This window comes from Natator depressus, chromosome 25 (assembly GCF_965152275.1).
Source record: "Natator depressus isolate rNatDep1 chromosome 25, rNatDep2.hap1, whole genome shotgun sequence".
Classification (NCBI taxonomy): domain Eukaryota; kingdom Metazoa; phylum Chordata; order Testudines; family Cheloniidae; genus Natator; species Natator depressus.
The window spans coordinates 14818677-14834133 of NC_134258.1; the positions used below are offsets into that span (position 1 = coordinate 14818677).

The window sequence follows — 15457 nt, forward strand, 5'->3', positions numbered from 1 at the left end:
AGTTCGCAACTCTGGGCTCTTACTGCTGCCTAGTCCTGGGGCACTAAATCTTTACCCTTTGTCCTACAATCTGAATCTAATTTCAGGCTGCAGATGAAGCTAGTTTGGCAGCTGTCTTCAAGCTGCTCCTTGCCAGACTCCACAGCCGAGACCTCAGGCAGCATTTGCCCGCTTTGTGGAACGTACAGGGACTGAACTGTCATGAGGTTAAAAATCACAACTGGCTCATAAATGTAGTTCCAAACTTCGCTGTGCGATTCCCTTCTGTTTAAATATTCAACTAAAAAGTGCTACTGAAATTCAGCCAGTAGCTTGGGATGAGGATGGAAAACCAGGAAGCTTTAGGGTCTGCAGCTTGAGTACCATGCCCAGGCAGGGTTTAAAATGCACAGTCCGATGCAAGAATCGCCACAAAAAATGGAATTAGGGGAGGTTGGGTTTGGTTAAAAAACAATGCCCAGGTGAGGACCGTGCAGATTAAGTTTCTTCCCAAAGCAAATCGTAGAAATGTAGAACTGGAAGGGACCTTAAGAGGTAGTTATAAACACCTGAATAATGGTCTAAAATGATCATCAACAAAGGCAGTATTAGGAGATACTGCTGGAAGAGCCCCATATTCCGCTGAAATACTGGGATGGGCTCCACTTTTTTTTAATAGAGCTGTAGATTTATTAAGTAACACTGGCTTTCCTCTTGCCTTAAGGCACCTGCAGTGAAACCCTGTTGATTCACACTAATGACGGGAGACCTAACTTACACAAGTTGGTCACTTAACAAGTCTGCTAAGAAATGTGAGTTAAAAACACCAAGGAGCATCATAAAGTATACTTTGATCATTTATTCTGAAAATAGTTAGATTTGAATCATTCATATTTCATAAACTAGCGCTTTTCATCCGTAGATCTCAAAGTGCTTTACAAAGGAGATCAGTATGGTTATTAACAAAAGAGTTTTAGTAATATGACATCTCATCAGACAGCACCTCCCCATGATATGGGGCCACAGTTTCAGTCAGCAGAGCAAGTAATGCTAGGTCACCCTTGCTAGAACAGAGAGGGATGTGGCTGGCAAGACGTTCTCAGTAAAGGCCTTGGGATTTGCTAACTTTCACAGGACACTGCAGGCTTGTTTGTTTCATTCGGCATCTGAAGAGAGGTAGATGGATGGAGATGCTGGCCACTGGATGCGTGTGGGAGTGTTTGAATAAATGTGCTGTGGCTTGCTAAGACGGCTGAGCTGAATGTATTGTATTTTGTCATTTTAAATAATTGGCAGAGTGCTCGGAACTAGCAGAAGAGAGCTTTTATTTATTCTAAATTTGAGGATTGGGGTGAGATGGCTGGGATCTGTTTGTGAGCATTAGCCTGCCTGGGGAGTTGTTAAGTGAGAATTAGCGAGGTTCTATTGTAGGGGAAACTAAAGTAGATTATGAAGCAGACAGAGCTTTGGGAAAGTATGAAATGACACTGCTGTATGAAACTGACACTGCCAAGCACAGGACACTGCCAAGAGCTCCAATTTTTCTTTACAGTTTGAAGTACATTTTCAGGCCCATAAAATGACAGAGGCTATTATCCTGGTAGTGCCATGAGCCCCTAATGGGACATGCCTGAGCTGCACAAATACCTAGAACTAATGACGCTTTGCTTTTACCGCTCCCCATCTGTTCAAGTGTATTTAAAAATGTGCCAAATCAGGTTTATCCCTGTAATGTTTATTGCTGCTCTGAATCTAACAAATGACTCAGAGTGCAATCAAACGTTTGTTTGGCTTTGTTCACTCTTTGAGGGGAGAGGATCCCAGTCCAATTGCTGTTCACGCGGAGTGCAGCTCCACCAGCCAAACGTGGCCAGTGAGGAGTTCTACAATAAAAACAAGAAGTGAAGCAAGTCCTTTCACCCCCTTCCCCTCCCCAGAATGAATTCTGGACAAATCTATCTGCGTATTTATACTGAGCACCATCACTATGTTATCAAACAAGACTGTCCTATTACAGGCACAAAGCCAGCGAGGTCAGGACAAAGAAGAAAAGGAGAAATCTGCACCCAAACTGGTCCATGCTTCTTGTAAATAGGTAGATGGTTTCCAAGCAAACTCAGTCCCAGATGACAGGCTTGTAACAGAAGAATGCATACAGGAAAGCTCAATCTTTTGCCCCCACTAAGTCCCTTTAAGACTCAAAGTTGTTGAACTGTGCATCCAAGAAACAAAGCAGTATCATTGTCATGTAGACCCTATGTTCATTCAAGTAGCTTCTATCCAACTAAGAACCCAGTTTATTTTCAGGGTAACAGAGCTTATGGATATTACAGCTCAGAGCCATTACTATGTATTTTACATGAGTAAAACTTCTTTTATTACTGGTATGCAAGAGACACATTTTCACAAGAGTTCAGCCAGTTTCTTTTAGATTCAGAGCAGCTAGAATTTTGAAAGTTAATGTTATGAAAAATAATTTTATTTTGATATAGATCTATAAAAAGAACATTCCATTAACACACAGATGGTGCATAGCACTGCTCTGCCAGCAGTCTCCGGCTAGAGAATCAGGAAACCCACCCTAGCACAGATTCCATGGGGGACTGGAAAGGGAGTGCAGTGACTAGGCTAGTTCAGTGGCTAAGTGTCTGCGTAATTAATGCCCACTTTGGAATGGCTTTTTCTAGCCCCCTATCAAGGAACCAACCTTCCAGAGATGCATTCAAACTGATTTTTTTTTCCACAAGGGTAATTTAAAAAGGACCCCAAGAATGTATTTTTCATAATTTCTAAAGTAGATTCCTCTTCTCTTTCCCTGCAACAATTTAATCACCACTGTCGAAGCTTGAAACGAAAAAAATCAATTTTCCTTAGCACCAGGTTCCTATTTCATCCTTCATGCAGGCTCTCTGGTTTGTTTACTGTAAGGTAGTTTGTGAGCACTGGGAATATGCACCTTGGTTTGTTATCAGAGGGCTGCTCTTCGGCTCTGCATTGCTGGCATAGAAAGAGTATTTATATGAAGGTTAGAAAAAAAAATAGGGAAGAGCACTGAAGTGTTCCTCTGGGAGGAACCCCATGCAAAGTTACATGGACTTTGCAACTGGAAGAGAAAAGGCAGATTATATTTGGGGTTTACTAACGTCTGATAAACATGTAGAGGTAGACTATTTTAATAAAAGGGCTCCACTATTTTGTTGTTTTAGTGCTTCTATTTACATTTCTTTCCTCTCAAATTTTGGCCATTTGTTGGTAAGCCACCTTTTTTGCAGCATCTCTAGTATGTCTGCAGCAAAATGGGGGCTTTATTTTTATTCATTCATCACTGGCAAAATATGGAATGAAGATGGAGAATTACATTTTCACCAGGTTAGCCGGGTAACATGCATACTTACTGTATCGCTTTTTCAAATACCTGAATTTAAGTCCTAGAGAAAGGTATCTGAAAATTAATTTGAATTATGAAGCTCATGCTTTTTCACTTGGGCAGAAATAGGCCTGATCAATGATACATTAGCAAAAGAGACGTTTTATACTCCCTATAAAAGGTGACAGCTCAGCATTTATATAATGCCAGAACCTAACTGTTTCTCAACATTTTGCATACACCAAAAAAGAGAAATATAATGAAGCCCTTGGCACAGAATTCCTGATACAAGGAGAAACTTCAATGTACCAACAGGTTAATTTGCTTAGAAAACTGACCTGAAAAAAGAACATATCTGAGAAGTAAAAACCTTCTATGTGCAGAAAACACAAATATATTTCACACACTGCAAAGCCCTCTTAAAATGAGTCTCTAGTTAAAGAATAAAACATTTTGGGGCAACAGGACTTTACATTTCACAGAGTTCTGTTGTGTTAGGAGCGGACGTTTCTTATTCATAAATGGGGTGGTTGGGGAACCTTTTCGCAGTAGGACAAGCACCACCTGGCTCTTTGGTAGTATTTAAAAAAACCCAGTTTGGGTAAATTTGCATAGGGGAGGGAAGGGAAATGCGCTTAAAGGGGAAGGAGATGCGAAAGACGGAGTAAATGGGCCCTAGAAAGCAGCTCTGGGTGCCTTCTGCCTATATCATCAGAGTACAAACAGCTACCAACTCCAACGTTCTTACTGCTGGGGATGTCACACTTTATTGGCAATTATGAAAATCATGCACGTTTAGCAATGCACTCCAGCTCCTGGCGAGCTGCCAACATGGCCCCTCCGGGTTGCAAAGTTTGGGTGCCCCAATTGAGGGGAGTTTTGTTGAGTAGGACATTACATGGTTATCTGGAGGAATGGGAGGAGGAGCTTCATTAAACTGTCCCATTTGGTGAAGAGCAAACAGAATCAACACAGACCTCAGTGGCCAGAGAGAACCTGTATCCTATTAGACAAAAAGAAAGAAAAAAATCACTTCTTGGGAAGCCAAGAACATGCGTCATAATCCAAGCACCTCAACTCGTCTAGTTTCCAGCATCCCCTTATTGCTCCTGGAGGTCAGTATGTTATAAAGAGTTTGGTTTTGTTTGTTAAAAACAAGACGATGACAAAAATCTACACACCCCAGTGAGCTTTTGGAATTGTGAAACATTAATGAAATCACATCAGAACTCATCTAAACATCCCACAGTACTTAACACGCTCCTGAGTGGTCACTGCCTGCAATGCATGACCTCGTTAAAAAGATGGGCAGTCAGAGAAATGCATCTTCCCCCCCAGGACAACAACGAAGAGCCTTGTCTAGCTGTAGCATATGTTAAGTCTAACTGGCCGACAAGTGCTTCTGAGGGAACACGCTGTCAGAACGCTACATTAAGAGGAGGAGGAGATTTCCTGGAGAAGGGAATGCAAAGTATTTTCCTCCTCCCTTTCCCTGCCGTCCCCCCACCCCACCCCGAAACAAACAAACGAAACACACAACGTTATTTGCAAACAACAAAGAGACAACACAGAGTCCTGAGAACATGCAACACAAGAGAGGAGCTCCCAGACAGCACAGTCCCACATGGTTATCTCTGGGTTGTTATTTGTGGCAGTATAACAGGAGCACATGCTATGCCAGCAAAAGACTCTGGGAAATGCAGGTCCCTTTCCCATTCATCTGTTTCCATGTTATACACTTGCACGATGCTCGTTACATTGTTCAGGTGCCAGTTGTACCCTCCCACAATATAGATCTTCTTTTCTAACAAGCAACAACCAGCTTCTGACTGACCTGCCCGCATAGGGTTCACAGTTGTCCATTGGTCAGTTTCAGGCACATAGTATTCCACAGCCAATACATCAAAACAACGGTCAACGTGGTCCATGCGCCCTCCGAGGGCATAAATCCTCGTATTTGCACTGACCATGGCATGCAGGACTCTAGGTTCATTCATTGGGGTTTTAAACTCCCATTGATCAACTGACGGGTCATAACAGTGCAGGGCTTTTTTGTCTTCCACTGATATTCCATATCCACCCGATATGTACAGCTTGCCGCCCACTGTGGCTCCAGCATGCCCCCACGTCCTGCGTTTGAGGGAGCACACATAGGTCCACTCATTCTTTTTGGGACAGTACTTCTCTACGGAGGCCAGGCTCCCTGACCGGTTCCTCCCACCCGTGGCATACACCATGCCGTACAAGACGTTCAGCTGAAATTGTATCCTGCTCTCTTGCATGGCTTGGATGCGCAGCCACTGGTTCAAGTGGGGGTCATAGCGGAAGCAGATATCTACAGCTCCCTCACCACTGCGGTACTGCAGATGCTGCCCCCCCACAACGTAGACAAAGTTGTCGAGCACAGCCACACAGGCATGGCTGCTGCCCACCTCCATCTCAGTGAGCTCCTTGAATTGACGCACATTGGTGTCTGGCAAGTAATACACTTTGCCGCTCACAGTCCGGTCATTGTCAGTGTACGGGGTGCCACCAAAGGTGATGAGGGACAGGACATCGGAACGGATGGTGGTTCGAGGAGACTGCATCTCATGCTGGCGGAAGGGCAAGATCTGGTAGTTGAACGCCTCCAGCAAATACTGCCGGCACAGGACGTCTTCCACCATGATGTCCAGGGTCTGCACGCTGTCCACCAGCTCAGACGATTTCATGAGCGGGAAGCGAATGTGGCAGAGCACCTGGCTGGCGTTGGCACGGCGGGACTGGTCATACTGCAGCCAGCGGATGGCAGCTTGGAAGAGGTCTATTTCACTGCAGCTCTTTAGTTTATTGCTTTGCAGGAAGAAGACAAGGCGCTCCAGGGGCAGGTGAAGAAAATCCTCTTCCTCAGAAATCTGAAGGAAGTGCCTAAAGGTGAACGCGTCTACTGATTCCTTCAAGGACGCGAGACTGAAGGTGGTGGCCATCTGCCCGATATTAAGACATGTTTCAACACTCATTGCGGACTTCAGGAACTCTTCACAGAGCTCTACCACAGGCACCATCTGGAGGAAGACTGCAGCTCCCAGCACATCCTGAATACAATCAAGATCGAGAGTCACTTCAGCACTATAAGCAAAGTCTATTATGTGTTTCAGTCCTTTTGCGGATACCCCTTTCAGTTCAATCACATCTTGGCTGGTTTCTCTCATCCCTCCTGTGAACATTGCCCTGAAGGTCAAAAACACAAGAGAAATTTTTGTTTCCAATCATGTGATGCACTGTCTACCTTAAGTTGTTTTTCTGTTTTTTGTTTTTTGTTGTTTTTTTTGGGGGGGTGGGGGGCTGGTAATCAAAGCACAGCATCTTGAAAGGCCTAGCTGCCAAAGAGAAATGGGAGCACGAAATAACTGATACTAAACTTATGATGGAACATACAATGAAGGTAAAAATTAAATATTCCAGTTATAAAAAAATAAGGTCTCAATCCTGCTCCTGCAAAAACCACCAGGGGTAACTGCACACCTAAATTCCTGATTTGCAAGTGCAAATGGGGGTTTTGTGGGTGCAATGGGAATGCAGAGATTTCTACAGGCCCTGGTATTTGGGGATTCAATGATGCTTTGGATTTACATGGAGCAGGGCGTTTCAGGCAAGGATTTCAGTTTGGCCCATTGTATTGTGTGTGAACTTATTAATGGCTTTAAGATTCTGGACACATGGAGAACTTTGCAATTGCTGCAAGTCTCAATACAAGGATCTGACTTTTCTTGACTGTAAAATTCCATTTGGTAATTGTGATAGAGAACTGCAGAGAGCACGCTGCTGGCCAGTCACGGAGACATCCTGCCGGAAGCTAATGCCCAGCACACTTTGGCCACGGCCTTTATACACCCATCACTCTAGGAGTGCCAGGCAGCAGTTGCCGAGTCTTACACTTCACAGAAATATCTGGACCAAGCCTATTAAAGGACCATCAGTGTTTTTATATGAGGAGGTCGAGAACTACTTAGCTACAAACACTTGCTCCAATTACGTGCTTCCCTGCACACTAGCGCAGCTGCACGGCTGGTTTTGAGGGTTATTCTCCACTCCCTACGAAACTGTGAGTTTGCACCATCTTCCGAAAACTGCTGTTGTATTGCAGGAGGACGGCAGGGGGCTAGCAGGCAATTAAAAACAATATCTAGTTACAGCACAGCTGTGAGCAAGTCAGTGGACCAGGCCTTGCAGAGATCAGGCCCTGGATCCCCTCATCAGGAGGCTTCTAAATTCCACAGGCGGTACACGCAGAGCCAGGTGCTGCAGGCAAAGCTAGTAAGCTGTTCTAGGTAGGTGCTGCGTTTCCCGCTCCGTGGGCATGATGGGGCTGTAGCCGCATGTCATTTACAAGTTTACATTAAACTTAGGCGCCGTTTATGTTACTTCTGGGAAGCTTGAGTGCAAAGGTTTGTTTTGTGAACACATGCCTCAGCTAGTGTTGCCAGAGGGGCGCAGGGAGCAAACGCCTCTTGCAAACAGGTTGCTGGAGAAGCAACGAGGAGCCACTGTCACCAAAACCAGGCTCAGGCTGCATAAAGGTCCAAAGGGTCTGCAATTTAAAAAGGGCTTTTAATGGATATGTGCTTCCCCCCACTTTAGGGCCTCCCACCCCCACCTGGCCCCTTTGCCTCTCTCTTCCAAGTTCCACCCTCCTGGATTTGGACATCACCATGGGGCTGCTGCAGGAAGCTACAGAAACGTCAAGGAGCAGCCACACTAAAAGTATATCTACACGGCCAGTCAAGGTGTCTCTGCAGCCCCTGGAGGAATCCTCACACGACCTTTCATTTAGCTAGTGCGGGTAACCATGGCAGTGAAGACGTGGTGGCACAGCCTTCAGCACAAGCCAGCAACCGAAGTACGGAGCCAGGGTCCCGCAGGCTAGTACCAGGATGGCGAGCCTGTCTTCACTGCTCTGGTTACCCCCCTAGCCAGATGAAAGCTGGCACGGGCCCGGCATACCCACACTACAGTTACACCTTAGCTTGCAGGGTAGAAAGATCCTAAAAGAGCCGGGAAGGGGCTCCCTCCCCAACCTCACAACTATTTGGCAGTTTGGAGGAGTTAGGCTTTCCATGGGGATTTTGTTTGACATGTTCTCCAATGACCTTTGCTTTGATTTAAAAGGTCTTAAATAGGCAGTCACTGCTACCTAAATCGGGGCACCTTGGGGAGAAGGAAACTGATTTTGTACCTTCAAGGAGTTAGACACAGGAGTAAAATAATGGCTTGGGGGTTTCATCAGAGGCAAGGGAGTTGCAATTCCCCTCCCCAAACTGTGCCAAAAGGATTGGTGCAGTCCAGTGTGGGCACCCAGACAGCTGAGCTGAGTGGGAGACCTGGGGATAAAATGGGCCTTCCATGGCCCAGTGACCAATAATACTATTGACTGGTGTTGTATGTCCATGCAACAGAAAGGAGCATTATATTACAATCCCTCCACATAACCATCTCCCAGAGCAGTATGCTGCTTTCGGCAGGGCCACTCAGAGAATTCAGGGGGTCTGGAGTCTTCGGGGACGGGGGTTCTTCCGCGGCACTGAAAGACCCCCTGCCGCCGAATTGCCACCGAAAACTCTCCTGGGGGCCCCTGTGGGGCTTGGGGCAAATTGCCCCCCTTGCCGCTCCCCCCCGGGCGACCCTGGTTTTCGGTCCACCTGGGATGCAGACGTATTTGTTGGGTAGAGAAGCTGAACGTGAAGAAGGAAACAGGCAGGGGACTGGACTGGATGACCTCTCGAGGTCCCTTCCAGTCCTATGATTCTATGAAATAGCGAAATCATGCAATTCCTGTAAAAGGTGTTATGGGTCTGAAATACTGGCTACAGAAATGTATGAAAGAGGCATTTATTGCTCTGCCCCCCCCCCATCCCCAACACCTTTCTGAATAAAAAGCAGGGTATTTTCAAAGGCTAGATTATGTTACTATTGTTCCCCAGGACAGCCCTACTTAACACAACAGAGGTTGTAAAAGAACCCGACTAGACAATTATGGTTGGCAGTGAGAACACACGAGCAATGGCTCTGCGACAGCCTCTATGAATACAAATGGTGCTATTAGCATTTGGTGGAAGATCATCTCCATTGTTAATCGCCTGCCTGTTAGGGGACAGCGATAAACCTTTAGGGGTCACGGTAATGGAAAAAACACAGCTCCTGGATTGGCTAAGAAAACAGACACACAACAAGGCAGCCTGGACCAGCAGCAAAATGTGGTGGAAAAATCAAAGAGACGTCCCTGTACACAGTGCTTGGTGTTCTTGACCATTGGGATCCAGCAGCCAAGCCCCTCAGACCAGGCAAGAGCCGGCACTTCCAGGGACTGCAGACTCCACCTACTGGGCCCTTTGCCCCTTTAGCTCCCAGTGTTGAACGGCCGTTCAGCAGGAACTCCAATGAAACTCAGACTCTTCTGATCAAAACACCTGCTGGACCCTCAGTACCCTTTAGCGTTTGGAACTGCTGCTTCCCTGTCAGGAAGCAATCCCGCTCTCAAATGCACTGTCCGTTAATAACAGTTTGACAGAGAGGTTGGAGGGCCCCAGGGGGAGGATGCTAGCTAGTGACTCAGGACAGCTGGGTCCAGTGCCCTGCTTTGCCTCAGACTCACTCCAGGTCTGGCCTAGGGCAAGATAGCTCATTTTTCTGCCTCCATTCTGCATTGGTACCAAGAGAGTGACAGCCCTGCCTCACCTCCCAGGGGTGCTGGAAAGATACGTCCAGCCAAACTGTGAGGCTCAGCTACTCTGGGAATGAGAGCTGAAGAAGACTGGGACATTCAGATGAGAAGAGAGACACCTAAGAGGGAATATGACCGAGGTCTATAAAATCATGGCTGGTGTGGAGAAGGTGAACAGGGAAGTGTAATTTATCCTTTTCCATAACACAAGAACCAGGGGTCACCCGATGAAATGACCAGGCAGCAGGTGTAAAAGAAACACAAGGCAGTGCTTCTTCACACAGCGCACTGTCACTCTGTGGAACTCGTTGCCGGGGGATGTTGTGAAGGCCAAAAGTATAACTATGTTAAAAAAAAGAATTAGCTCAGTTCCTGGAGGACACGTCCATCAGTGGCTATTAGCCAAGATAGTCAGGGATGCAACCCCATGCTCCAGGTGTCCCTAAACCTGGGAATGGACGACGGGATGGAGCACTCAGTAACTGCCCTGTTCTGTTCACTCCCTCTTGAAGCATCTGGCACTGGTCAGACACAGGATACTGGGTTAAATGGACCACTGGTCTGACCCAAGGTGGCGATTCTGATGTTCTTAATGGGGGCCATAACACCTTAGATAAAATGACATGTAATAGTTGAAAATAACAAGCTAGCATTTGCATTATTGCTACCTAACTTCTCCCCTGGAGGCTCTTATGGTTGTGGCCACCATCCTTCCAGCTCAGAGCCACTCGATGACCCTCCATAATCAGCTGGAACAGCCATCGCTGAGTTTCCCTCCCTGACAGGCAGAGAGCACTGCCCGTGCAGCCTCCAAAAGGAGACCAAGACCTAGAATTGAATATTGAATAGTTGCTCGCTCCGCACACTGACTTCACTGGGACTAAGGTGCAACTCAGTGTGAGTGAGCAGCCAGCCCTTAATTTCACAACCCACCAACTTTCCTAGAGTAAAGGAGGAAAGGCAAAGGAAGAGATGCCTGGTTCTGCTTTCCTGTCAGATTCTCACCTGAAGTAGTCACTGCAGGCAGCCAAGACAACTTTATGAACCTGAAACACTTCGTTATTTATAGTGAGGATGACATCAAGCAGCTGAGCCTGAGCCCGGAGCGAGGCCAGTCCTTGCAGGAGAGTGGTGCTGTGGCCAGGAGCAGAGAACGTGCATTTCAGGGCGCTGTTCTTGTCAGCCATGCTAAAAACAGAACAAGAGAAACAGACTGGTTTTTTAAATTTAAAACGTGTGATACACCTATGGAGCTACCTGCTGGGGAAGATGCTGTGATGTAAAGCAGTTTGACAGCAATCATACCGGGTTCTCCAGCTCAAATGCAGCGCAGAACATGATGATGTCCATAGCTTAGCTGTCACTCCCCCAACCCCAGACAGATTTCTGAATTTTTAAATTACATTTTCACGTTACTGACAACAAGCTGTCAGCCTGCAGCTGACATGGGCTTCTTGGCTAGCAGATCAGAGCCAGCCTAAACACCACCAAACAGGGCCAAGCAATTCACACACACTGCTGGGACCCCACAGTTGTGACTAACTAACAGAGCCCATCCGGACCTCCAACTCTGGCCTTGACACTGGAGGGGAACGCAGCTGACTGCTCAATCTCCGCAGCCGCCCGGCTGGAGGGGGGCACAAGTCATAGCGCATTCCATGCTGCAGCAGTTTAGCATCCTGTATATCCTAAGGCCAGCCCTGCTAACCCCTGATCGGTGCTTCCTTCACACCAGCTTGACCCACATCCAAAGAGGGAATGCAAACTCTGACATTGCCATTTACTGCAGCATTTGGCATTGCACTGTAACTAGACTCCTCCCCATGTCAGTATCTTCTTGGGTTTCTTGAAATATCCTGTGCATGTTCTTCGCTATGGGGACAATTCTCCCCTCAGATCCACATGCTGGGCCTTGCCTCCACTTCCTTACCCGCTACACGTAGGGTTCTCACTGGCAGCTGTGAGTTTCCCACACAGACAGGAAGAGCAGAACATCAGAGCCCAGATCCTCCATGCAGCTGAGCAGACAATTACAATTAAGATGTATATTGTCTAGCCTAGTCCTTCTCAAGCTCTCTGATGTGGTGGACTGGCAATTTTTTTTCCCAATGTGTGCGCGGACCGGCAGCCGATGGCTCGCAGACCGGCACCGGTCCGCGGACCACCACTTTGAGGAGCACTGGTCTAGGCTGAATTTTCAAGCCTGTCCGATGCTGGACCTGCAAACTTTGAAATCACACCACACTGGGGATGGGGTTCGCAAAACTTTTGAGGCCTATTTTCAAATTTGACCCACTGTTCACTTATTCTTGTCATTTCGCTCAACATCCCACACTTCTGTCTTTTGGAAGGAACCTTAGTGTTCAAGCCAGGATTTCAATTTGCAGAAATTATTCTTTTTTCAGACTACTGATCATCAGATTTTAATTAGCATTAGGGATGTAAAAGGTTAACCGGTAAGCATTAGGCTTACTGTCAACCAACCTTAACCATTAACCCCCTGCACGCCAGCTGGAGCAGCCCCAGCCCTGGCCGCACCGGCTGACCAGCGGGACCCCAGCCCCAGGACCCGGCCATGCTGGCCACAGCAGCCCCAGCCACGCCGGACCAGTGGGCCAACTGCAACAGCTTCAGCCCCAGCTGTGCCGGGCCGCACCAGAGGGACCCCAGCCCCAGCCATGCCATGCCGGCCGGACCTCAGTTAACCGGTTAACCGACATAATTTTAATCGTTTAACCAGTTAATTTTTTAAATGATATTTACATCCCTAATTAGCATATTTTGTGGAATGGGGAGAGAGTGACAGAGAGTTCCAGATGGGTCCTGTAGAACCTGATGAGTTGCTGATGTCGTATTTACACAGTAATCTACAGATGTACGTTCAGTGCATCTTTTACCTGGAGATTAACTGCTGCCAAGCTCATCTGGAGATGCAAGCCATACTATGAGTGTATTTGGTATTCTAACTGAATAGGTGGGGGAAGGATTGGTGCTATTAACATTTATATTGGGGTAATGCCTAGAGGCCAAACAGGTTGGGCCCCATTGTGCTAGGGGCTGTACAAATATATATGAAATGACAGTCCCTGTTCAAAGAGCTTGCAAGCTAAACCAAGAGACAGAAGAAGTGGATGAGACAAACAAGCAGGTCAGCTGGGGGCAGGAGAAGACAGGGTAGCAAAATCAGCAGGATGTGCCCAGTTCTTAGCCAATAAGGAGTCGTGAACACAACTTGTCAACTGCTTAGTTGTGATCAGATGGCAGTTTCCTGTATGCAGTGCATTATGGCAGCACGAGTTAAAGAAAATCCATCAGAGTCCTGAGAGGTTGGCCAGCATTCTGGTCAGCTGTCATGCTCTGCCCACGAGGCAGCTGCCTTAATCAGGAGTGCCACATGCATATCACTGTAGAGCACTTTGGGGTCCATCAGGGCTATTAATGTGTGGTTATATCTGGGGGGCGATGAAGTGTGGCAGCGTCCCTCTAGGGACGTAATTCACTGTTACAAATCAGCTACCTACCAGTAGGACGAAGTCTTAGTTCATAAAGCTCAATACAGGTCTGACATCGGTTTTACTTTAGTGAAAATGTCACTCGTCCCCACCCATTTCTCCTTGTCAGCAGAAATGCATGGAGCTTGTCTTAAAATGCCCTGGCCCCCTTCAGCGGCTAAAGACAAATGAGGTCGGCGCACATGAAGCTTTACACTTCTCTGTACCCTGTGAAATAACTATGGGACCAAGTCCAGTTTAAATGAGAAGCTTAAAAAGAAAGATTCAGGTAAAACATGGCTTAAAACATCTCCTCTTATTAGCTGTTAATCTTGGAAAGTGAAGATGGAAGAGACTTACTAGGTTATATCGGGTCCCTCTCCCAGGGCAGGATATCTCATTAATGGAACATTCTTCAGGAGTCTCTCCTGTTTAGTTTTAAACGTCCATCTCCGTGGGAGACTATTCCACAGTATAAGGCCTTGTCTACACACAAGGGCTGCACTGCTTTCACTATAGGATATAGTTTAAGCCACAAAGCTGGGCTAGTCTGTCTGTCTTGGAAATCTGCTTTAGCCAAACACAAGTTTTTCCTTAGTAAAAATACAAGTTGTTTGGCTCAACACAGGATTAAACTGGGTGAAATTTAGTGCTCTGTGATACACAGATCAGACTAGCTGATCTAATGGTCCTTGGCCTTAAACTCTATGAATCTAACCTGGGACAGCTTTTCCCATCCAGGATGGGGAATGAGCTATAATGGCATAAGCCACTTTACAACAGTCTAACTGAACCCCATTAGGGGTTGTGCTGGTGTAACTATCTTGGTGAAAAATATCACACCTCAGAACAAAATAGGTCAAGTGGAACAAAAGCTGTGTGTAGAGCAGGCCTGAGATCTCACTGTTCACAAGTTCGCCCCGTACCAATATTCCTCCTTCATTTAGTTTCATCCCGTTACTCCTAGTTATACCCCCTTGCCCATGCTCAACAATTCCTCTGTCTACTTCATGTTTACATTTTTGGGTGAAAAAATGCAAAGGATCCAACAATTAAAGTCACTTTAGCTCCTTTTGATAAAACACATGAAAAATCCAATAGCATAAGGAGGGTTATTGTTGCCCATGTTTGCTAGGTGTACTGAAAAGTACCACCCCAAAACTGTCACAAAATAAACTGCTCAAACTGGAAACCCTAAGTCCAATGGAGACAAATAATCACAACCACAGGAAACTGAAGAAGAGGCGCAGAGAAACCAAGGGGCGGGGGGGTGAGGGGGAGAGGCAGGAACAAGTACTGCCTTGTGTCTCACAACACCGCAGTTAATAAAAGAGGATTTGTGATAAAAACAGGTTAAGCTCAAACCAGTCTGTCTGTCATACCACAGGGCACAAAATAATGGTGCACTACATTATACTGTGTGGCCTTGCTCTCCGTGCTTTGTGCTACACGAGAAACGAGGAGAAGCAGAAGTTGGATGCCAGAGACGATGAAGCACAAAAGGAAGCCTTGAATATTTGAAAGTGCCTTTGCAAGGCTGTTCGTATCTAATTTGAGATCATCTGCATATACCGTACACTTATCGCTGTCTCCGTCTGATAAAGAAGAAACAGCCTGACTGGCAAAAGTAAGGAAGAGTCACCATCTACCACTCTGCTTCAGAACATGCCTTCAAGCTACAGAGCCTTCTTCACTGTACAACAGTGCCAAGCTATTCACTCGTCTGCAAATCTTTTCTCCCTCTTCTCTCCCACACCCCCCTTTTAATAAGATAGGATTGGGGGCATTTGGGGATTTTCCTTATTTTATTTCTTCACTCTCAACGCTACATGTTATGGCCACCCTCTCCCTCTGCTGCAGAGCCTCTCAGAGGACCTACGGAGACCTCTAGAGAAAAGCAAAGTGTTTTTCACCAAGAGC

General features: G+C 46.5%; 1 protein-coding gene across 1 annotated transcript in view; it reads right to left on the reverse strand.

Annotated features, from left to right (window-relative positions):
* Positions 1–677: 677 nt before the first annotated feature.
* KLHL26 (kelch like family member 26) overlaps positions 678–15457 on the reverse strand; it is a 32085-nt gene continuing 17305 nt past the window's right edge. The window contains exons 2-3 of the mRNA XM_074939498.1: positions 11052–11234; positions 678–6556 (exon numbers count right to left, since the gene is read on the reverse strand). Of these exons, the coding sequence (XP_074795599.1) occupies positions 4975–6556; positions 11052–11234 (1765 nt within the window). The 3' untranslated portion in view covers positions 678–4974. The remainder of the gene's footprint in view (positions 6557–11051; positions 11235–15457) is intronic.